The 26260-nt window shown below is 27.6% G+C and overlaps 1 protein-coding gene across 4 annotated transcripts; it reads left to right on the forward strand.

The window, feature by feature from the left end:
* On the forward strand, positions 1-26260 carry LOC147817058 (uncharacterized). 4 transcript variants are annotated; one of them, XM_087154304.1, is made up of 5 exons: positions 1-2919; positions 7520-7612; positions 12144-12308; positions 17951-18057; positions 25715-26260. In XM_087154304.1, the coding sequence occupies exon 1, from the start codon at positions 190-192 to the stop codon at positions 1270-1272; it is 1083 nt and encodes a 360-aa protein (XP_087010430.1). In that variant the 5' UTR covers positions 1-189; the 3' UTR covers positions 1273-2919; positions 7520-7612; positions 12144-12308; positions 17951-18057; positions 25715-26260. The 4 variants fall into 4 exon arrangements, with proteins under 4 accessions (XP_087010430.1, XP_087010429.1, XP_087010431.1 ...); XM_087154303.1 differs by having other exon boundaries at positions 7-2919; positions 7520-7625; XM_087154305.1 differs by lacking the exon at positions 1-2919 and adding an exon at positions 7274-7426.

Below are 26260 nucleotides of genomic sequence, written 5' to 3' on the forward strand. Positions count from 1 at the left end.
GTTGCTTCGATCTTGTGTTTGTAAACAAACTGTTAAATGCTCGTTCAAATGTTTTTGCTTTCGTATTATTTTCTCATATATATTCTTAAATAAAACTTAAATTCTGAATAAAACATTATTTAATTCTTAATAAATAGTTCTTTCATTCTTATCACTAATAATTTTTATCACTGCTATGCTTTATTTCAAATGATGGAAAAGAAAATAATTACTCGAAGTGACAATGAAAAATTTATTAATCGAGAACGTGCAAATGTTTTGCCTGAAATATGTATTTTGTGTCGTACAGAAAAATACACAAAAGAACGTCATTCTGGCAAGCGAAAAAAAGAAACATTAAGTAAGTGTGAAACTAAAGAAAATAAATTGCTGTCTGCTGCAATTTCTAAAAACGATGAGAAATTGCTTATGCAAATACGTGACAAAGATATGGTGGCAATCGAAGTTTGCTACCATAGGTTTTGTCATAAAAATTGCACTAAATTTCTGACTGTAAAAGAAGTTTCTTCTGAAAATTCAGAACTATACGAAAAATCTTTTGAGGTATTTAAAAAGTGTATTTTGGAAGAAAAAGTCATTAAAAAGCACAAAGTTTATGATATGAACAAGAAAAAAGAAAAATTTATCAGAACTGTAAAGGAAGTTGAAAGTATTGAAATGAAAGATTTCAGGAATGATACCTTAAAGAAAAAAATTAAAAAAGCATGTCCTCAAATTGATTTTGTCAAACAAAAATCAAAAAATATGAGTGAATTAGTTGTTTGCCTGACATCAGCTCCAACAATAATAAATTTATGCGAACAGAGCTCCACTGACAGTGAAGATGCTGATGAAACATTTAGAGCCACAAATAACTTTTCAGGAGGACTTCTAAGAGACTTGTATACCTCATCCATTGCACCAAAAACAATTATTAATGATGTGCCTTCAAATGTTTGTCCTTGGCCTCCTAATGCATGTGATTTAACAGAGGATGCTGCTTTGAAAATTATTCCACCAGAACTGTTTAATTTTCTTGCTTGGTGTATTGGCGCTTCAGAAGATGTCATCTTAGAAAGACACGTCAATGTAGAGCCAGGCATCAGATTGAAACTGCTATCTATAGCCCAAGATTTAATTTTTCTTTCCTCAAAGGGCAGAATACAGACACCGAAGCATCTTGCATTAGGCATGGCTGTTCGTCATTTTACTGGTTCTTCAAAATTAAATTCCCTCTCAAATTCTGAGGTGCAAATTTCTATGCGCATCGTTGAATTTGATTGGTTAACATAGGCTTAGGCGAAGCGCTGTTATTGGAAATCTTAAATTTGTTCTTAATAGTCGTTCTGTCTACACAACGTAAATCACTCTGTAATTTTTGCAATCTATTATTAACCTTTGCACCTTTAATAAGCGAAACTAATTTTGTGTCATGTCATCTTTTATTTATCATGAACGAGGATTAAGGGTCTGGATTGACCCAGGGACCTCTCTACTCCAAGGCTAAGCTAGCCACCGTTACTTCTGTCTGTACATCTGTCTTTATTTCCAGGCAGATATATTAATTTTATTTTTGTAAATACAGTAGAATATCACATCCGTTATTTTAATTAAAGTGTTTTTATTTACAATTTTATGTATTTACAATTAGTATTTCTCAGTTACTGCTGCCATAATGAAACAATTCATGAAATTTTTAAATTAAAAAGCACTCTTTTTATTGCTTAACTATTATAGTATTGACCATTTTATTTCAGTAACAAATTGACTTTTTGTTATTGGATGAAGTTAGTTCATAAGCTTAACTTTGCAAATCTACTATTTGAAATGTCTGTTGTTTCTTGTGTTTTATTTACTTTCCTATATACTACTATGATCAGCGGTGGTCTAAATTGAGTTTTAAAACTGTTTACATTTTCAAATATAATAAAATGTTTTAATTTTCCGGTAATTTTACAACACTCAAATTTAAAGAATACTTTTTTATAGTTTAGCTACATAGAATTAACCATTTAATTTGAATAACAAGTAAGCTTTCTGTTAGTTGCTTTGGTTTCACATTGCAAATCTGCAATTTGTAATTTTTGTTAATTCTTTTGTATTTTATTCTTTCTATCTACTAATTTGCTGACCCTTGGCCTAAATTAAATTTTAATATAGCTTGCATTGTGAAATATATTAAAATGCAATAGGTATTTCATGATTTAATTTTAAGGTTAATTATTCTTGAGCTCAGTTTAACCATTTATTATACTAGTAAATATTTTATGCATTTCTATATTGATTTTCTTAAAAGATATAAAATGTAATAATTTTCATTTTTAAATTTTTCTAAAATGTAGGTGTAATATCAGTAGTATATTATATTTAAAATTTCGTTTAAGTATTCATACTTAACATTATATGATTATAAAAATTTCTATGCTATTAGTAGTTGTGAATTAAATTTGTGATTTGGAGTTGTGTACCTGTTATATTTAGTTGTATTAATTAAAATTCATTATATTTTAATAATTCTTTAGATCATAATTTTTTTAAAAAAAAGTCTTTATATTGTTTATGTAAAATATTAAAGGATTACAGCTGTTTTAAGCCGTTAAATTTATTTTTCTTGCTTATTGTATTTTAGTTATCACATATTTGAAAAAGATTTATTATAGCTTGAAAATCTTTATTACTATCTATATTATCAATTAGATTGTAATTATAAGATGCTTTAAAAAAAGTTGTTTTAATTTTGATATTTCTCTAGGAAAAAGTGTTACTCGGAAGAAAAAAAACATATATTCTTGGGCAATGGGAAGATTTCCCTATCATGATCTGTAGCTGAATAATCTCCAAACATTTGCAACTTCCGGGCAGTGGTTTACAAGGTACTGGACACATTACAGACGAGGACCAACTTGAAGGATATATATCTCATGACCTCCAATCAAGCTTGTATATCTTTTTTCAGGGTTGGCAGGTTTTTGACATGCGACAGTTTTTGACAGTTTAAACCATAGTTTAAACCGTCACGTCAAAAACCTCACTGTCAAAAATGTCGAAAATGTCAAAAACCTATATTCATATGTGAAATTTAATTAATACATAACATTTATATATTTTTTATAAAGGATAGAGTTTCTAAATATGTTCTAGAAAAAATAAATTTAAAATTTTGAAGAAACACTTATATTTTGAATAGTAACCAAACTCTTGTACTTTTGAAAACTTACATCTTTTGTAATATTATGTATTCACTTTCATGTGTTATTGAAAATCTGCAGTGATATTATTAAGAAATTTATTTTTAACCAAATTTAGTGTATAGTATAGATTATACTAAAAATTAGACATTTTTAAAGATAAACATTAGCAGTTTTGTACATTAGACATCTTCTTTTAAAGAAAAATCTTTTTAATATTCTTTTAAATCTTCTTAATAATCTTTTTAACATAAGACAATACAAATTTAAGTGCTTTCTGTTAAATACACAGAGTAGTTAGTGTCGATTTACAGTATATTCAGCCTATTCATTTACTATGCTGAAAATTTAGTTTATCCAAATGCTTGTGAATTTCATTTTGCTGAATACGATATAGTTTTGTTGAATATCTAAATATTCAGCTGTTGAATAATTACTTCTTGTTTTCAAGACATTCTGATTATTTGTATTCTTAATACAAGTGGAGATAAAAATTGTTTTAAAATGATAAGTGTAATAATTATAAATAAATATAATAAACAATATGAATTATATTTATCATTATTCATAAATATAACTACTTTTAAATTCAAATTAACATACTGGATAATAAAGATATTCGGTAAAACATTAAAAAAAAATTTTTATACACTTGTATCAAGTTTGTATTTATACAACATAACTTGTAAGTTCCTTATAAATATTAGTTATATGTTCCTTATATGTCAAAAATGCATAGTAATAAACTTTTAATTTTCTTAAGTATCAAAAAAAAAAATTTTTTTTTTTTTTAAATATAAATATTTAAACAATTTTTGTGCAAAATTTTTCTGCACATGCATTTGAATATAAATTTCTGAGATTTTAAATCTGTTATTTGACCTTAATTTTAATTAAAAAATATTTTAAAACCTGCTGATTACCTATAGTATAATTAAATTTCAATATAATGCATGGCAACTGTTGGTAGTTTTGAAATTTATATATTTTCTTGGCAAACTTCAGTTTTTGACATTTTTGACGGGTTTTTGACGGTTTAAACCAGTATTATACCCTTGTCATGTCAAAAACCACTTTTTGACGTCAAAAACCCAACCCTGTCTTTTTTTCTTTAAATTGAGATTTTAAAATCTATTAAATGCATTGGCAATTGCAGTTTGCACGACAGGTTCTTGTGATATGGAAAAATTCCTGGAGAGATTTCATTTACTGTCCAGGGTTTTAGTTTTTGCATCAAAAGCTGGTTTTAACACGACATGTCAAAAACCTGTCGAAAAGTATAATAAACTGTTTGTCGAAATGTGGCAAAAACTTATAAAAACCAGTGACATGTTTCTTTTTTGTCATTAAAGATATTTTATTAAACATCCATCTACATAATTATTTCAATCATGCATAATATTTGCATTTTAATTACTAATATAATTATTATTCATATTATACATCATATATTAAAAATGTATCTAAAATAATTTATTTGCTTTCTTAATGACTAATGTATTATTTATATTTTAAGGTTATTATGTTTGATATATTATAACTGTTAAGTTTACATTACAGATAATTACTATTGTTCTAATTGTTGAGTTGGTAGTTGTTATTCGTCTGAATATTGATGGTACAACTTAGACAGATTTCTTAGCTTAATTAAAACTAAAGTTGTCACTAATAATTGTATAATCTTAACCTGCGAATTTTTTTTTGTAATTCACATTATTTGTTTTTCATGCTCATGTGTGCAGCGTGAAAAAAATAAGCAGACCACCCAGGATGATTTTTGATCTAATGATCAGATCATCACATTCTCTGACTCAGTCCTAATGGTTTGAAAGGGTGATCTCAAACATGGCAATTAATTAGTGCAGATGACATTTTAAGGTACAAAATAAGATGGATTAAGGTATCTGATTCCCAAAATATTCTGAAGAATTAGGATTTCTGACCCACAATCGTGGAAAAGGTCCCAATAGTTTGGTCAGGAGAGTAGTCCAAAATTTGTACCCCTTGATGTTAAGTTTTATATTTCGAATATTTCGTCATATCTGAAGAACTTTTTAGTCGAATTGAAAATGTTTTGCCCACAATTATTAAGTTTGTTTATCCAACGATAATTCGATGCAAAAAAATAACTTGCATATTTTATTTACAGGGGTCTGTCCAGACCGAATTTACTACCGTTTAGCGGTACCTTCACAAATTCAACTTTACGAAAAACGATAGTTTCACACATTTAATTTTAGGAAAAACGGTAGTTTCGCAAAATACTTTTTCTTAAAATTTTATTTTTGTATTCCTTAAGAAATGATAAATCCATATTCTTGCCATATTTTTGTGTTGGATTTTTAAATATAATTTTTAATTTTTCACAAATTATATCTAAATTTTCACAAAATAGGTACCTCTCAGAAAAACCTAGGCAGACCCCTGATTTAGCAATAATAATCTAAAAAATTTTATACTGTAATGTGCACAATTATATATATTTTTACGGAATAATTTTGCTATGTAATCATTATATCATTTACTCGTATAAATCGATTAATTTTTTTCAATCAATCGGTTAAAGTGCTTTATCAAGTTGATAACAATATTTAGTACAGTTATTAAAATAAATTTCCCAATACTCCGGTGATTTCACTAGCTTTGATGAAGCTGCAGATCTTTAGAAGCCTGTAATTCTAAATTTCTGGGTTTTTTTTTTTTTTTTTTTTTTTTGTAAAAGCAGGTCTCTATTTGAAATTATTTAAATATCTCTATTCATAGCTGCCAACTCTACTGGATTTTCCAGTAGACTACTGGATTTTGCCAGTTTCTCCTGGTCTACTGGTTTATTTAAAATTCTCCTGGTTTTTGTACATTTTAGAAAATTCCCTAAAATTGAGTAAGTTTCCTTAAAAAATCCCTTTTAAAATTAATTTTTTGTGTAAATGATTGCTTGCTTGAATAATTAAAAAGTATTACTAATATATAATGAAGCAAACTTCATTTATAGAAATCAGTCCAAAACTTTTTTTGTTCTAAAATGTTCAGTTTATTTTTACTCACAATATTCTTTTTAAATTAATTTTGAAAAATCTTTGAACTATGTTTGATGAATTAAATGCCTATTAATATTCAAAATTATGAGTAAATGTAATACTTAACTTTTCAATTATGTTTAATGCCAATCATAACTATAGAATATTGCAGTTTTTCTACTTTGATGACTATAAAAATCCCTGGAATTTCCTACTTCTAAAATGTTTAATACATTATGCAACAATTATCGTGAAATTTATATTTCGTAAAAGCTACTGGATTTTTTCCTCTCTATGTTGGCAGCTATGTCTATTTTAAAAATCTGAATAAAATGTAAAAATTTGAAAAACTGTGATTTGCAACTAATTCCGTAATAGTTCAACTAAGAATTTTAACAAGAAGCACTTTGCTAAGCATAAGATAAAACTACATCTGTCCATTGCTTGTGTGCAAAATAATTTAAAAATGAGTGTATAATATTTGGTAGCTTCAGCATAACTTAATATGAAAATATTGTATTCACACAAATTTAATCAAATAGATTATTCTCAATAAATTTTAGTTATCATATAGGTAATTCAAATGAAATATACTACTAATAAACTGCAATAGATTTGAAGTGAAAATTAAAAATTTGACTGTAGCAACTGTTACATCTGTTAAACTCTGACTTATTTTATTAGATCTGTGGGGAGGAAGCAAAATTTACTTCTATTTTTTTTTTATTTCATAACTTTATTTATTATACTTCGTATATTTCAGTGACTGCACTTTGTTCTGAAAAAAAAATCATAATTTTTTTCAATTTCTATATATTTTTCTAGTAGTAAATTAGATAAATTGCAATTTTGCAAATTCTTAGTCATAATTATTCAATATTTACTATTGATAATCAATCATCCTCTTCACCAAAACTTACGATTTTCGACAGTGATTGTCAAAACTAAAAGGGGGGTTAATGTCAGAACCATTGAACATCATAGTTGATCACTTGTTATTTTCTATGTTTATTTATTTATAATTACTTCACATTCATATTAGCTAATAATTATTTTCTTACCTAAAATTTTAGGTTTCTGATATGAGTGTTAAAACTGTGTTTAAATCTGGATAAAACAGTCAATTGTCTAATGCATGCCAACTTTGACTTTAGCGTTTTCTCCACTGTTAATAACCTTGTCCTCTTTGCTTCAATTTTGATTTTTTTCCCCAGGCATGAAAATTTACTTCATTTCAATGAAGTAAGCTTTCATGTCTTTACTCAAAAACATTGTTATATACTTTTCTATGGATGTTTAGCTGAAATTTTATAACATTTTTCTATTCTCTTTCAGAGCATATTCTCAGTTAAATAGTTTGAAATGTGCACTGGATGATGAACAGAGGTTCTGTATCTATTTATCCTTGTGGTATTGGTGGACAAGAGGGTACGAAAACAAGGTATTTTTCAGTTAGCTAGGCACAAGAAATTTAATTATTTTATTTAAATTTTTATGTGTTAAAAAAAAGTTGGAGGTCTACATTTTTCATCAAAAATATTTGTTTATGCAGGCAGGGTTCATACAGACTCCTTATACTCCTTAAAAACTCCTTGGAAATGAAAAAGTCTCCAAGGAGTACTTGGAACTACTTAGATTTCAAAATTAGTCCTTAGAAACTCCTTAGATTATTGTGTTGCATAGATGAACTTACTAAGTCCACTTATTAATTTGCTGTTCAAGCAGGGAAACAAAATGATATGACTTAGCTGTTAAAATCTAATAGTTTAAGAAAAACTTCCGTAATAAGAAAGAAAAAGTTGAATTGCTAGAGTTAGAAGAAAAAAATAACAGCAAATAATTTGAATTTTACATGCTACGAGCAAACTTAATTAATGATTTACTGTGATTTTTTTTTGTATGAAATGCCTTAGATTTTGTTATGTATTCAAATTTAAAAATATAAGATTGGTAGGTTCTTATGTTAACCTTTAACATCTGTACTATGTATTTATTTATGTGTGAAAGTGATAACTTTATTTTTCTTGATGAAGTTTGACAAAGTCAAGATTTATTTCAAAAGGGCTAGGAAAAAAATATCTTATGTGAAATATACATTTTTGCAAGTTCCTTATAATAACTGCTTTTTAATTTAAAGAAAAAAAAACTCTAGTTATCTTTTACACAAAGTTTTTAAATTTTTGATAAGTCCTTAAAATTTTGGACTCCTTGGATTTCTTCTTCTGGTCTCTGTATGAACCCTGATGCAGGTGTAATTATTTCTCTTTTTTTTGCCGTTTACTTATATTTTGTGGCTTTTTTTTTAAACATAATATTTACTTTGTAAAAGGAAGATATAATAATTTATATTTATTAAACATTTCTATGTTTAAAATTTTTGTTTTTCTTTTAAATTGTAGTTTTGACTAAGTATGGTAAAATAATAAGCATTTCATTCAAATTATTTGTTGATGAAAGTATTTTATTTAAAGTCTGTTTATTTTTATAGATTAGTTTTTAGTTTTCACATACAATTTATTTAATGTTTCTTTTGCTTTTGTTACATTGCTTCAGCTAAAAATTTTTTAAATCTTTACAAAAATTAATGATCAATTTAATAATTTATGCTCGCCATTTTAAAGTTTTTATAATATTTTTCTCAATGTTTTCTGTCCATTAAGTAAATCTATTGTGTATTAACTGCAAAATTTGCATGAAATAAGAAATATTTTCAAGTCAAAATCTAATCTTATTAAAGATTGTTACTAATTGAAGATTATTATGGTCTTTGGTGTAATATATTCATAACATTTCAGTTTTATAGCTGATTTCTTTTATAGCCAGGCAAGAGATTCATCTGACTTGTCCCTGGGCAAAGTTTCAAACTTTTTAAACTTTAGAAAAAAGTTCCTGAATAAAAAAAAAATCTTTAGTGTCTATTTTTCTTAATATTTCTGCATTATTTTGTTTTACTTTACTATGTTATGCTATTTAATCATGATAATCTTTGGTTTGTTAGACTGTTAATGTGCACAAATTATAACTTTAAATAAGTATGTAAATTATGAAAATGAGTTTTACATGCTTTTTTTTAATTATTTTTTCACGAGTTGATATGTGTATTTTAGCTTTTTTATTTTTTTCTAACTCTTATAACAAGCCTAGTTAGTGACTATAATAAGCTATCTGATTGGAGGAAATAGTCATCCCTGGGTCGGGGAAGCCTGTTTCAGATGCTTCAGACTTTTCTATTATCTAGTAGAACTTAGTCAGGCATAAATTATAGTATTATAAGTTTTTAAAGTCACACCAAACAATAAAAATTTAGAAGACCAATGGGAGTACTATTCTTTTAGTGTACCGTGATCTTATCATGGTAGATAAACTTGAAGGGGAAAAATAAAACTTTATGTTTGCATAATTTATGTTATGGTACACATGCTATGAGATAAGAGACAGCTGCATAGAATAAAAAACAGAAATCGGGACACATAGAATAAGGAAACTTAACTAGAATATATTTGCATTAATAAATATTATTAAAAAAATTGCATTTTAAGCTCTCTGTTTTTAGATAAATGCAGTTTTCATTGACTTCTATCAACATAAAAAATTAAAACCATACACATGGATATCATTACACTGCAATGCATCTTATACATACACAGTCCAGTCACATTAATGTGACCACCTGTCAAAAGCCAGAATAACCACCTTTGGCAGAGCGGACCGCTACGAGACGTGCAGGAAGAAAGTCAATTAGGTTTCTGAAAGTGTTCACTGGGATGTTGAGCCATGCCGACTCCAGTGCCGTGGCCTGCTGCGCTGGATAACGCGGTTGAGGATCCATGGCACGAACAACCTGATCGAGGTGGTCCCACAGATTCTCGATTGGGTTTAAATCCGGTGAGTTTGCCGGCCAGGGGAGTATGGTAAATTCATCCTGGTGCTCTTCGAACCACGCACATGCACTGCGAGCTGTATGACACCTCACATTGTCCTAGTGGTAGATGCCATCATTCTGAGGAAAAATCATCTGCATGTAGTGGTGGACATGGTCCGCATGGACAGATACGTACTTGTACTGATCCATCGTGCCTTCCACAATGATGAGTGCACCCAGTGAATGCCTGGAAAACATTCCCTAAACCATAACGCTCCCTCTTCCAGCCTGCAGCTTTCCGGCAATTGTTGCAGGGTGTTGCTTTCAGACATTTCACGCCGTATACGCCAACGTCCATCTATCCCATGGAGCATAAAATGTGATTCATCGGAAAAAGCCACCTGTTGCCACTCTGTGGACGTCCAGTTGCGGTACTGGCATGCAATTTCCAGCCTTCGTCACCGATGAACAGCAGTCAGCATGGGTGCATTAACCAGGCGTCTGCTGCGGAGGCCCATGCGCAGCAGCGTTCGCTGAACAGTTGTTGAGGATACACTCTTGGTAGCCCCTTGGTTCATCTGGACGGTCAGTTGCTCAACAGTTGCACGTCTATTCGTCTGATCGCATCTCCGTAGCCTTCATTCGCCTGTGCCATCTTTGGCCCGTGGTGCACCACATGTGCCACGTCGCTTGTTTTGTATAGTGCCATTTTGCCATGCACGGTATACTTTTACCACGGCGGTACGCGAGCAGTTCACAAAATCAGTCGTTTCCAAAATGCTTCCACCCTTGGCCCGAAAGCCAATAATTATGCCCTTTTGGACGTTGGATAAATCACTACATTTCTGCATTGCGCCAACGACTGAAATGCTTTTCGATGCCCTAGGACATCCAATATATACACTACACTGTAATGTGCTGCCACCTACACTCTGCGATTGGTTATTTCACTTTGACGTCGAAAGTAGGTGGTGGTCACATTAATGTGACTTGACTGTGTAAAAGGGAACTTAACTTTTTTTGTTGACTAATACATTGTCCAAAATAGTAAATATCATGTAAAGTAATTTTTATCAGCAACATTAAGAATAATTATTATAAATATTAAGTATGCTTTTACCATTGCTATAATATAAGCTATGTAAAATGATTTTTCCACACTATCCTGTTCCTCACTATCCAAAACATTTTAAAACTATTACCCCATGATGATTTAGGAGTACTGTTTATTAAAATTTAGTAAAAAAAAAAAAAAGCTATAATATTTGTAAATAAATTTAACATGCTGAGTAAAATGTTGAGATTAGATAATAAGAAAAACTGTGAAATTAACAAAATATACTAAAAATTAATTATCTAAAAATTCCTAAATAAAGTAAATTTTCAAAGCCCAAAAGATATTTCTTTTAGCTGATAGACAAATCTCGCTGTCAGTCCACAGAAAGCACATAAATTTGAAATTTAAACATTTCAATTTTAAATGCTTCATCTCATGGAAAAGGGGGGTGGGAGGAGAAACCTTCCAAGTGTAGCCACTTTCCAGAAAAATTTAAAAGCTGGTAGCAATTGTCATCCAAAAATATTTGTAAATTTATGTTACAGCTGATAAATTGTATTCCTGAAATATCCCTAAAATTAAAGCCTTTAAAACTTACAATAACCTCATTAAGTAATTGGTGCCTCTTTTAAAAATTTTCCAAACTATGGCCATCCTCCAATGCGCGGATGAACTTATTTATTTCTATAATATTCGCTACCGAAACCTTCAACTTAGAATAATAAAATTAGAATTTTTTTTTAAAACATGGAATTAAATATAAATTTTTTTTTTCATTATTATTTTGCTAATTCCTAACATTTCGACAAATTTGGCCCATGCATATAATTTGGGTGACATTTGTAGAACATTTTACGAAGATTGTTGCCATATTGGCATAAACCTTATAAATTTTAATCAAGTTCGTTGCAGTATTTAGTTCTTATGATGCCGATCTATTTAATCAATCCAAAAAGTTAGAAATTTCAAATTGTTGATAGTTTCCCACAACATATATTTATTTTATTATATATTTTATTAATAATATATTTTATTTTTAGGATTAAATGGGTCTTAATAGACTTCATCCTAATGGCTGTGATAACGTTGGGGCTTCATAGCTATTGTTTTGCACCGAGACTCTGAGTCCCGCAGTGAACTGACTGATCATCAGGATCCCAATAGAACACTGAAGTCAAGCATCACTGGCTGGGGTCAGTGTGCGGGTGAGTAACCTCTTTGATCAGCATGCAAAGGGACCGAGAGTGTGCTGTATCGGTCCTCGTTAAACTGTTTTAAGCAAAGTGGTTGACTTTGCATGTCATCAGGCTACCGAAGTAGAGGTCATCCCCTCTCCAGAGGATGAAAAATGGTGATGGCATGTCTTCGAATTATCCTCTGCGATGCTTCCCAGATTGTCGCTAATAGCCCATAGTTCAGACCTAGTGGGACGTAAACTAACAACAACTGAGACTCAGATGTTCTGTATTTTAAAAAATTTAATTTAGAACTACCTATGTATAATCATTTGTGTGGATCGGCTCTTCTTTGTCGCTTTGTTTTCGCTCTCACTTTTATGTCATTAATTTATGTAAATGCCATCTTTAATGTAAATTTAACTTCCTACGTTTGCTTTAAAATTAAGTTATTTTAAATGACCTCGACGCTTGGTGATTTATTATTTCTTATTTAGCTACCCCTGAGTGTAAATTTTTTTTTACCCTTAGGTTTATATTTTATTTAATTACCCATATATATTTTATTTACCTGTCCACAGTAAATTTTGTTGAAGATCATTTAAAAAAAATAATAAAATTCTGTTTTCAGTTGTTTAATAGCAATTTGTTTTGTTCATTAGTATATTTCCCTTAATTTCTTTCATGAATCATAGTCTGTCCGTTTAAAACAAGGTCAAAACAAAATTTTTTTTTTTTTTTTTTAAAAAGATAAAGCCTGGTTTTCTTATAATTTTTTTTTTTAATAAACATCTTTTTAAATAAATTTTCTGCTATTTGTGTGAATGTTTTTAGTTTAAATATTGAAAAATGAAATAGAAATTCTCACATTTGTTACAATTTTGAGTTTAATTGATAATTGGAATTCAACTACTTGAAATAGACATAAATCTGCAATTTTTAATTGTTTATGTAAAATAATTTTGTCCCTGCCCAAAAAAACAAAAGCCTATGTAAAAGAAATTAAAGCAATCAATTTTTAGATAAAATCATAACTCTTAAAATGTTTAAAATAAAATAGATTGTTAGTTATTCCCTGTTATGTTAGTTTTTTTGTACAGTAGAGAACCAATTATCCGGGATGCTCGGGACCATCGCTATCCCGGATATCTGAATTTCCCGGTTTTCTGGATCGACCAAAAAGTGACGTTAATCGATGTTTTATCGAACCCGAAGTACAAGGAAAAAGTGTAATGCATAAAAAAAGAGAAAAAAGAAAGTAACTCCTAACTTTAAAAAGAAAAAAAATGGTAGAAATATAACATTTAAAAGAATAAAAAAATTTGCAAGTTTAGACAAGAAAATCAAGTTTAAAAAATACAAAATTCTCATATTTATTTTCTAAAAATAATTACAATTCCTAAATTGAATAATATAAACAAAACCAATGATTAAATAACGCAATATATTTCATACCTAATTATACGGGGAGAAACGATAAAATAAAAGGAAAACTTATTAATCTAAATAAAAACAGTTGAAAATTATCGAACGGAAACGATAGTTAAAAAAGGCACTAGCATAAATATTAAAACCCGGAACAAGGCAAGATCAACAGAATTCAAAAAAAAAAAAAAAAAAAAAAATCTAATGATAAAATTTATGAATAAAAAGAATTAATTTATTGAGTGCGAAATTTATCGCGAAAAGAAAAAAAAATCAAACATAGTGGAATCAGAAAAACAAAACTGTAATTTGCTTCATAAAATAATCCTATGTTTAAATTAATAAACAATTCTCCTTTTATTTTATTTTTTTGTTGATAAAAACAAGATTTTTAATTACAGCAGATGTGATTCCACACCAAGAAAAACCTGCAATTGATACCGCACTTTCAAAGAATGAGAATTTATTAAAAAGAAAAAGATTTTATTTCTATTATTCGATGTCAAATAAATATTTTTTTCTCTTTTCTTTTTCTGTTCACTGATATGCATGCAATGCATTTTCCCCACCCCCCTCGTAAATCAAGAAGAAAACGAAATCAGCATGCCACACCCTTGAGTTTGATTGACGGCCTAAAGAAAAAAATAAAACATTCTTCCCTTCCCTGCCTTCAAGGTCACGGAGGAAATGACGTTTCTCTGGGTAAACGGGGAAGAAGATTTTCCCCTTCCTTACATTTTCCTCTACTCAACTTCAAAGATGAGTCCAATTTCCGCTTTTTTCGTTCTAGTTTAAAATAACGGGAAAATCGAGCAAAATTTTTCCCGGTTATCTGGATACCGGATAAATGGTTCTCTACTGTATTAGTTAAATTGTGTAATTACTGAAAGAATAAAAGTTTTTCAAACTTTATTTTTACAAACTTGTTAAAGATACATTTTTGCTGCAGTCAAACGTATAAACAGGAATGAATTACTTTTCTAAATTTTATTTTAACAGTTTAATTTCAGAATTATTTTTTATTATTTAGGTGAACAAATTTGTATTGTATTTATGCAGTCTGCTTATATTTATTATTATAATATTTAAAATTGCTATTTTTATACTTTATTTAAAAAAAAGTTTAAGAAATTGTTTTTAAAATATTTTTTTTTTGTTTATGCTGAAATATAACAATAAGAACATTGTTACATTTAAAGCTAATGACCAAAAAGTAAATTTTTTTTTTTGTGTGTTCTAGAACCATTAAGGCTGAAATATACTTTTACAATTTTAAATGTTTGTAATTATGTAGCCCATTTATCAATTTTATTCTTTTCATCATTTTAATTATATTATTTAGTTGAAATATTACATTGTCTTGTTTCTCCCATGATGCTGCATTTTAAAATTGCATTGATTTTACATTTTCTCGATCACATTAATTCGAAGCAACCAGGTTGCATAATTTTTATTTGACCTATATCAGTTCTTAAAAGCATGTCTAAGCAATAACAAAAATTATCTAAAGACGACTGTTATAACTATAAACTTGTGCTCCCAGTAATTTGGTTTATATGTTTTATTAATATTCATTATATGTACAAAATTTTTTGTTGCTTAATAATTTAAAAAATATGCCACGACAAATTTCTTTTAAAAAAATAAATAACCAAGATGATAGACGTAATAAAATAAAAATCTTAAAATTAATAAATATTCATATTTTTCTTTACAACAAAAGATGTATAGTCATTCATAGATTCAGTTAGATTTTGAGAACTATGGGTCTCTAAGACTTAGAAAGTTTGCTGTTAAAGAAAATCGTTACATATGTTTGAGAAATCAAGGCTGATTAAGATTGGTCAAACACCTGCATCTTAGAAAAACTGTGTAATATGATGCTGAAAATTATTCTAATTTTCTCGTTAAGCTATTTAATTAAATATTTAAAGTTTTGTCTACCATCTCAGATAAAAATATTTTAGTGGATCTGCTAATAACCATTTTTTTTTTAAAACTAATTCCAATTTCTCAACATTACTTTTGTTGAAGAAAAAAAAATAGTTACCTCAAAAGTCCTTGAAAATCATTAAATAGGAAGTAAAGGTTACTGAAATTTTTCACGACTAGTAGACAGGGTTTAGAAAGTTATTTTTTGTCTCATAAAAACCCAAAAACCAGGTGTTTTTTTATTTTAAACGAAAGGTTAAATAGTATTTTATATCTAAATGTTATCTTAGTAATGTGTGAATATGTATATATGTTGTGACGAATTTTAATATAAAGGAGAATGAGATATTCAAGAAAATGTATTTTTTCAATTAAGAAATATTTAATAAAAGATTGATGAAAAGAAATAAAATTGATAAATGTGTTACATAAATATATACACACATATTATAGTAAAGGTGAGTTTTAGTTTTGACCGTTAGAAAAACAAAGAACTATTTACTTTTGTGTCATTTATTTTAACATAATTGAGCTTTAAATATAACAATGTTCTTATTGACATATTGCAAAATTATGAAACATTTACTTAAAAAATATTTTAAATGAATTTTAAAATAATGAATGTAAGCATAAAATTCAAATTTGTATACAATTCAAATTTGTTTATCTAAGTAGCAGAAAACAAATATGAAATTGAACTGAAAAAATAAATTTAGAAAAGCACCTTATTCTTGTTTATACTTTTGTTAGAACAAGAATTACTTTTGAATTTGTTATGGTCTAATTTATTTTAAGCATTTTTACAAAACCTCATGTTTTTATTTTAAATTTGCTTACAATACTTTATTTCACATTGGTATTTTTGTGAAAACTCAAAACCCTAAACATTTGAAAATTGCAGTTTTGTGTTTATTTAAAATAACAGAATTTAACTCAAAATTTCCAAAAAGGTGAGAAAACCATCTTGTCACTTCGCAATATTTAAACAAATAAAAAATCAATATAAATACAGGAAAATTTATTTATTAAAAAGATCCTTTTTAAAAAATATTCTGACTTTGTTTTTTCTCTCTTTTTTTTCTTCTTTTAAATCATTTGGTTTAAACGGTATTGTTTTAAACCAGCTAAGTCTGCTAAAGAGGTGATTGTGCTCCGGAAAAATACCGGATTTTTCGCTAACAACACTCCTGAAGTTTCTGGAAATCCTAGGTCCAGAAGCTTCAAGAAATCACCGATCATGTGTAAAAATTCTTGTCTCTTTTATTTAAGAAATATTAGAACTAGAATTTATACTTGGCGTCTTTTATTTGTAAATATTTTTTCTGGCAGAATAATAAATGTGATTAGAGATAAAAGTAAACTTATAATTATTCATTTAAATTATGCTGTAAATAATTTATTTAGAATTTAATGTTTTGAAAATATAAATGATTTAACTTTATAAAGACATTAATTTTTTGAAATGCGTCATTAATGATTTTAATAAGAAAGTTTCAGGATTTTTGAGTTGGGATCACAATCACCCCTGAATAGTTCAACAAAACATCGGAATAAAAATCCAGATAAAGAAATTATAATTAGGAAGAGAAATGAGGCAAATGATTGTTACAGTGATCAAGAGTTTTATGGATAAAATGTGATAATTTTCATTTCTAAACATATGAATGTTGAACATTGTTTGATTGACATAGTCTTTTGACATTTGCTTAAAAACTTATAAAATAGTTGGTATCTAACGTCTAAAATTAAATTAAGGAAATGAAAATAAAATACAGGGTCGCCACTCCACAGGGAGAATAGGGGAAACCTGGAAAATAAAGGGAATTAAAAAATCAACTAAATTAACAGGGAAAATGCAAGGAGTATTTATTTCTTTTTTTACAAAATGTTGTCCTCTTTAAGTGCAATCTATGGGGTATTTAAATATAGTTCAGTTATACTTTACTATTTTATTTGCTGTATTTTTATTTTTTTATGTATGTTAAACTGTTCCTTATTTAAGTTTTTCTAGCAATTAAAGCTAGTATTAGTTATCCTGATATAGCATACAAATTTGCGCAGTAATTGTGTGTTTCCTCTTAGTATATTGTGTGTAATATATACAGGGAAAACGCAGGGAGCTTTTTTTTTCTTCCCAGATTTGAGTAGCAACCCTGTAATAAATCTATAAAATAACTTTTTTGCTCTATGATTTATTCTTAATTATTTCTTTTAAATTAAATTTAGTAATTTTAAACTATATTTGTGAACAAAATGTCATTCTTTTTCTCGTGTCTTTAAGTAGATATCTCATTTTATCAATTTTTGTCATCTAGCTGAACAAGTCAAAAAGGGGCGAGCAGTAACAGCTTAACAAATAAAGTCTTGGCCATATACTCAACTGATGTTATTTCTTGACAAGATTGGAAGTAAAAAAAAACGAGTATGTTAATTTTAATTATGTCATAAATTAGTTGTAGTATTTTAGTATGCAATTTCCCTGAATTAAATTACTCTTGTTTCAGATTGGATAAATTAGAATAGTTATGAGTGTAAATTAAATAATTTGGTTTCAAAGCTCAAAATATTTTGAATTTTTTTTTGAGGTCTTACAGTTGTGTACTGTTAATTATATTTGATAACTGTTAGGCAATTATCTTTGGTGTTCATTTAGTTTTGACTTCTAATTGATCTTGCTTTTTTTCAAAAACTTTTTCAATTTATGATCAATAGAGAAACAGGTTTAAGTTCATGGTATCTGCACACCAGGAAAGTCTTGAATCTTGGTATTGAACAAAATTTGTCATGAAATGTCTTGATTTTAACTATTTATTCTAAAAAAATCATGGATTCAGGGCACCCAAAAGTCTCTCTTTTTAAAATAGAATTTACCCCCTCACACACACAATTTCATGATGTACTGAATATCTGAATTTGTAACAAAATCCCCACTCACAGTCATATTTATTAAAATATAAAATGTTTTTATTGTGTTCTTTAAAAATTATGGTGTTCTTTATAAAAATGAAAGATAAAACATCATTTCTAGAGCGAATTATCTTTTAAACTTCTGTAATTTCAGAATTTTTGTTATTATTTTTATTTTATTTTATCATTTTAAAACTCTAGCTGAAGCAAGCCAGTCATTGGCCATTTTTTTTATTCTGAGAAGAGAACAGAAATATCAGGAGTATTTCTTTAATCTCCGATACACAAGAAAAGCATCTTTAAAATATATTTCTGCAGTAAAAAAGAGGAGAAACAAATTGCTTTTGTATTTTTTTCAGCTATTTTATTGCTTCAACTTTTTCTTTACTCTGTTTTTTAAATTTAAAATAAATATGAAGATGCAGAGTATGAATGCAGAGTATGATGCAGAGTATGAGAATTCCATACATTTCCCCGCCATTTTCAAAAGAAAAAATTTTTTTTCCTCATAAGATTTTAAGATTTTTCTTTCTACTTTGAAAGAAATTTATCTTGCCATCATTTTGGAAATAATCATCAGTGTATTACTTCATTTTAAGAATATTTCCAAATTTGTTTTTTTTTTTAGTTCGGTTTAACAATAAAAAAAGACGGCTTTTTGTAGCAATTCAGAAAACCGGAAAAATCAGTTATCCGGAATAGCGATGGTCCCGATCGTTCCGGATAATCGGTTCCCTACTGTACATGTAGAAAAGTTCAATAAAATTGACACGCTGGAGTGCACATATTAATGTATAAAATAACATGAAGTGATAATCCCTGTGTCAGAATCATAGAGACACGCCGTCTGAGCACGTTAGAGTTCTTGCGAAAAGATCTTTCTTTTGAAAGGTAAAAAAATATATATTTAATTTTCTTTTTAGAAATTTACACATAATATTTGAATTATGCATATAGATAACCAATTTTTGACATGCTCAATTTACGCCGATAGTATCGTAAATCAATATAAGGTTTTAATTGTATTTTCAGCAGTTATTGATATTGATTTTCACTTGGATATTAAATATCCCCATATATTTGAAACAATATGGAACATTCGTATCGTGCATTTGAGTATTTACTTTTTAAGTTGATAATTCTATCCTACTTTTTGCAGTTATTGCTATTGATTTCTCCATTTTTTTGAAATCTGATATTTTTTTTATGCGCTGTTATTTATTACAATAAGGTAATCTTGAAACGAAGCATTTGAGGAGCCTGATTCGAAACACGCATTTGTGGAGCCGGATTCGCATGATTTTGTTGATCTTTGGATTTCATACTTTTTATTAATTTTTTTATTGTGATGATTATTTACAAAATGCAAAGTAGGAAATAATTTGTGTCCACCCCACCCCTACAAAATGAGAGAATATCACCCATAATATTAAAATTAAAAATTATTGCATGTTTTATTTAAAAAATATATAAAGTTTTTTTTTTTTTGTAAGCACAGCGATTTTGTTATCTTAAATTTGAAACATATATGTTTGTTATTCTTAAAAGTGTCTTGCAGAAAGATATTAGTGCTAGAGAGTTTTGTCGCAGATAGCTCGAAAAAATTCTGCGGTAAGGGTGATAATTATTATGGTATTACAGAAATAAGCCTGTGCAGCATCAAATATTCCCAAAAAATCTTTGAGATGTATACTAAAAGGCTGGATATTTCCAAATCTTCTGAATATCCATGAAATGCTCCTCTGAAATCCAGGAGTTACAACTGTTAGATATCAAACAGATATTTGGGTATTGTGACATCTGTTGTATATCCCAGAAACATCTGACACATACATGTGACTTATCACAGATATCCATGATATATCTGAGGGACTTCTTTCATTTATGAATTGTATGTTTTATCTGGATATCTCAGATATATTCTTATTGGATTTTAGAGCAATTTCCCACTGTACATTTTCCACAGACATATTTCTTGTAATTATTATTATTTCTATAATTCTTAATATTATTCTTATAATTATAAGAATTATAATTCTTATAATTAATATTATTTCTTATAAGAACTTGTGCTGTCTTGATTGTTTTGACATTTTTCTTTGTAAAAACTAACAATTAGTTAGAAATGAAATATAGCTATCAAAATAAAATATAAGCTACTTACGAAAACAGTTTTTGCCACCTTTTCTTTCACAAAAATGTCAAAATCTTAAATTTTAGGCACTTTCTTGAAATTTGAATTCACAGTTATTCTGATTGAACTAATATGCAACAGTCTTAGTAGAAATGTGCAACTCACCTAACGCAATACATTGAACGCGCATTACATCGTAATTTCTGATCCGATAACCTTATAAAGCTATAAATTTTTCTCCCGGTCAAATGACTGGCTGTGGTAGAAACAGGTATATGACAAGTATTATTCGAAACAAACAAAATACCAAAAGAAAAATATAATATTAACTGTATATAATTGTTAGAAAAAGTCATGAAGTCAAATGTTAAAAAATTATAAGTTGATAAGCACATTTTCGATGCAAAAATTCTTAAATGGTCATTTTACCGGTAATGGTATGTTTAGTGTTAAATTTGAAGTTCTGCGAATTATTCATGATTTATAAATAACGATGTTGGAGAGATGTGTAAAATAAAGTGTTTATGATAAAAAAGAATTTAGTGTATTTTGGAAACTTTTGCATGTAGAGAAAGAATCAAATTAGTAATTTTTTTTACTGACAGGGATATTTTTTATCATAAAATCAAACAAAATTATGTAAGCATTTGAAGGCTAGATGGTCATTCGTGATCATACTAGTTTTATTTATTTTATTTCAAATTTATAATTGCAATAACTTTTTTTTATAATGATTTTTTATAAAGCATCAGTAATAATAAATGTATAATAAATTTGAACCTGTATAATAAATTTGAAGAAAAAAAACGTAAAATAAAGTATGCTATCTTTTTCATGGGTGGAGCATAAAACAAATTATTATTGAGGCCAGTGATTATTTTTTAATGGTGTTATTATTAGTTGCTACGGGTTTTGTGTTAATAGGCACTGTTATAAAAGGTACCCAAATTACTCTTATAGAGACCTGATGTAGCTAATGTTTTAATAAACTTCTTGAATTGTGTGAAAAAGCATAAAAGATCAAAAATGCTTTCAAAAAGAATTGATCCAATAAATATTTAGTGTTAAATTTTCTTTTTTTAGAAATATTTTTTTATTTATTTTATTTTCTTTCTTTCTTTTTTTTAATTTTTTTTTATTCATACTTTATATACTGCTGCAGTAATAGGCTGCAAATTAATTATCTAATTAGCAATTTTTTTATAATTAACCTTTTTAAATATTGACTTTTCTCTTACTTAAAAATGATTTATTATGGCTTAAGTTTGTTCCAATGATTTCGTGGTAATTTTTTTCCATTTTGACAAAATGTTTTTGTACTTTTAACTTTATAAAATTCCCCAAAAATTAGTTGGTTATAATTTAATAATAATAATAGGTTTTATAATGCACTCTTTTTCTGAAAGCTTTTGTATTCCCATTAAAAGAAATCTGTGAATTATTTTTTCTTAGCAAACCAACCAATCACTTTTTTTTTACAATCACTAACAGCTATGTTTATTGACAAATTGTTACAATTGTTGCATTAATGCTAATTTTTTCTATTTCATTTTAACCTTTTATAACATATTTTAATTTTAAAAAAAGGCTTTTTTTAAGAACTAACTATATACTAATATTTAATTTTACTCTTTTGTTGGTCAATACATGATTTTTGATTCAAAATTTTGTACCAAAACATTAAAAAATAAATAAAAAATTTTGCCAAATTGTCAAAATAAATTATTTTTTTCAAGATATGTTAAAAAAATAACATTTTGAATAAAATATTTTATAATTTATAGACACTTTTCTTGGCTACACTTTATTAGAATAAAGAAACTGAAACCTGGAAATTTTAAGATTTTTATCTGGAAAAATCAGGGAAATTTGAAATCTGATTTGAGTGGTCACCCTGTAAAATTATTCCTATGTATGATAGATTGCATTTTATGCAGTATATAATGATAAAAAAAACATTTGTAATGTCCAGTTCCATCTTGCTTAATAAGTTCTCTTCCCCTTTGAACTTAGAGAAATTGATTGTTTTAAACTCATTCAAAAAGTTTAAAAAATAATTTAGTATTAAATATTACAATGCCCATTGGAAATATGAAAAAAATATTGCTAAGAGCTTTGCATAAGAATGAATTAAACTTTTGCTAAGTTTTATATTATTTTTATTTGATTATAAAGTGTGAGTTTAAATGTGCAAAAGAGCGAAGACTGGTTGCTTATGTCTGTAGGAGTGCAAATAGTAGCATTATTTCACATTTCAGTCAAAAGTAAAACATGTTATAATCCATTTTATTTTATTTGAATTACATAAAATGATGAATAATTCCATAACAACTGCATTTTTCAGTTACTGGATTTTAATATACAAATGACTTTAATTAACATATTATTTGAATTAAAACACTGATATCTTTCACAAAATTAGTAGTTGGTGCTCTAAGAGTCATTCAAGTCAAGTAAATTGCATTTTTTTAAAATTAAAATGTTTTTTATTTGGGTCAAAAGTTTCAAAGAGCATGCATTTCTGAAATTAATAGTTTTTGAAAAATGTAACACAATGTTAACACACACAAGAAAAAAGAAAAAATATGTCTTGTGACACCCATTCCTCTAAAAGTATTTTGAATATAGTTCAAATGTTGCATTACCATGAGTATGTTTTGATTTATTATTGCATATATACTCTTTCTGGCTAATAAAATTTCATTACTTTTGATAAGTAATGTTATATATTGTTAATATATTGATTAATTGTCTTCCTACTTTATAAATTCAAAAGTTATATTGGCAAAACATGTGAAATAAAAAGGAAATCTTTTTATATTTTAAAATGAAAATTTTGTGCTAATGGGAATGTGTACACTAATATTCAGAATGATATTCTCATGAAAATTCTCATGGTAAAATAAGTTTATTTTAGTGATTACTGTTCCTATGCAATGTAATTTACGAAATAGATTATTTCTAAATAAAGTTGAAACAGAATATGTATCTATATTTAAGACAAAATAAATAGCAGTTGATATTTTTTCAATTTTCTATTCTATATCTTTATTATTCTATAGAGATTTATTAACTTTTTTTAAAATTTTGGTTTGGAAAATAGAATGTCTGTTTTTAAAAGCTATTTGTTTTAAAGTGAAAAATAGTGTGCCACTATATTTTATTTTTTAAAAATATAGTTGTATGCTACCATATTTTTTACTTTCAAAAATTTAATTTTAGCATAAAAGGTACATTGGTTAACGTATTATAATTTTTTCTCATTATTAAAATATTGATTACTAAAATGAATAATAAATTTAACATTTTACTTGAAATTAAACTCACCTAAAAATTTTAAATAATATGTGGAACACAAATTTAAATTGCACTTTTAGTTGTCAAACTATAGAGCCAAAACTTGTTAGGTAGTAACATCTTTATTTATATTTTTCTATCCGAATTCACATTGTAACGTAAAATAAGTTATTTAATACTTATTTTAAATTTCATTAATATTTGCATAGTATCAGGCTACAAATGAATATACTTATTGTTTTGTATGCATTTATTTTAAGCTCATTTAAAGATGATGAAATGGGCAATATTTTCAAATGTTTATTTCATTTAGACGTGATTGAAATGTTTTTATATACATGTATTTAATGCATTATTTATTTATTCACCCCTTGTATATTTTATGGTTCGTGATGTATATTCTGTATACCTAAATATTATTAAATCAAATGATTAAACCCAGCTAAAAATCATTACAATAATTCAAAAAATATAAATAATTATTGAATAAAGTAAAATATGTCTTGTTTGACTCAAAATTGTACTATAAAACAATCATTAATGCATCCTATTTCTTTTTACTAATTTTAAATTTCTAAAATTTTAGCCTATCAAATGATAAACAGCTGAAAACTTTTAAAAAATTTAAAAAAAAATAGTTATAAAAATAAACAAATGATTGCTCAAAAATAAAACATGAAATGATCGTGAATGCATTATTTATTTTGTAGTTAATTTATTATGTCCAAGTTATAAATAAATAAAAATTATTTAAAATAAACATTAGATGTAAAATAAAAAGCAGTTTGCACATTCCTCTTTTATCCACGTGCTCATCATGCTGCATCATTTTATTCTAAATTTGGAAATAGTATATTTTTGAGATTAAAAATAATGAAGCTGACCTTCAGCTGAAAGTGGGGATAAACTTGGCCTTTAAGATAGATCATTTTACCATTTCACTCATTCGATTTAGAGAATAACTTGCATATTTCACATTTTTTCTTCACGCCTGCAGCAGAAAAAAAGGGGGGATCATACTTCTGTCGATCTTTGTAAGAGACTATTAGCGGAGTGATTGAGGGAGGTGAATTCATTAATGGCTTCTTTGGTTGAAGGGTGGAACGTATGTTGCATTATTGTTACATTCTTGCAAACTGTTTTTCACCTGCATTAATTCTTTAAATCATTATTGATCATCAATTATAAAAATAGATTGCTGCAAAGCATGAAAAGATTAAGAATAATAATGAAATTTTGGAGAATCAATTGAACAAAATTGAATTTTCTAGCTCAAGTATTATTATTCCAAAAACAAATACTGCATAGGCTGCCTCATTGGGTACGCAGTGCATACCAAAGTTTAATGTTTATAAATCATAAATGCCATGGTGTATCTCTGCAAAATTACGCTATGTATACCCAGGTTTTTTTATGCATTTAGAAAAAGTATCTCTTTATTTTTTAACTACTTGGAAATCTTATCTTTTAAGAGTAAATTATATTTAAAATTATTAGTTACTTTTTTCTTGATTTTGTTAGATTTTATAAAGAACTTAATTGAAGATCTTAGCTACCATGTATCTTGCGCTCATCAGTTTTATTAACAAAAATTTATAAATTTTAAAACTCTTCTCGCTTTTATAAAGTAATAAGTAATTTTTTGTAGCTTATGCTTTCCAAGTTATTTTTTGTCAGCTTTTTAAAACTTATTTTTTCTAATTAAAAATATTTATACTAAATTTCGTTTATTTTATTTTAGGTTGAAGGATGCTTCTGACTGCAGCTTCGTATATTGGCACCATGCTGTTTTCCCTACTGATGTTGTTGATCTGTATTAAAATGGCACTGACACACGATCAAACCTGATACGGGCATGTAGATTTTGTTGTTATTTCTTTAATGCTCTGCATGTGTGTATATATATATATATATATACACAGTGTAACGTCCCATATCCGGACGTCCCTTTTCCGGAAGGGTCGATTTCCCGGACACTTTTTACCAATCAAAAATAAACAAACATTTCTTCATCTTCCCCTCTCCTTAAAAAAAAAAACGAAGTCTTTTGAAAGGTTTTTTCCCTTCTCAGCTTTTAGAGATCTATGCATTGAACCCATAAATCAACAGAAGATCTACTAAGACCATGACGCTCTTCCTCTGGAATGCAGGAAAGGGGGGGGGGTTGTTTTCAAAAGACCACAACTGAGTCCCCTCCCTCCCCCTTCTTTCTATGCAGCTGGCTAGTAAAAGAGGCATTTCCTGGAACCTTTTTGAATGTTAAAGTGGAGGGGGAATCCCCTTTAGA

The sequence above is a fragment of the Parasteatoda tepidariorum genome, chromosome 1 (assembly GCF_982258835.1).
Source record: "Parasteatoda tepidariorum strain Cologne lab strain chromosome 1, Ptep-v5.0, whole genome shotgun sequence".
NCBI classification, from domain to species: Eukaryota; Metazoa; Arthropoda; class Arachnida; order Araneae; family Theridiidae; genus Parasteatoda; species Parasteatoda tepidariorum.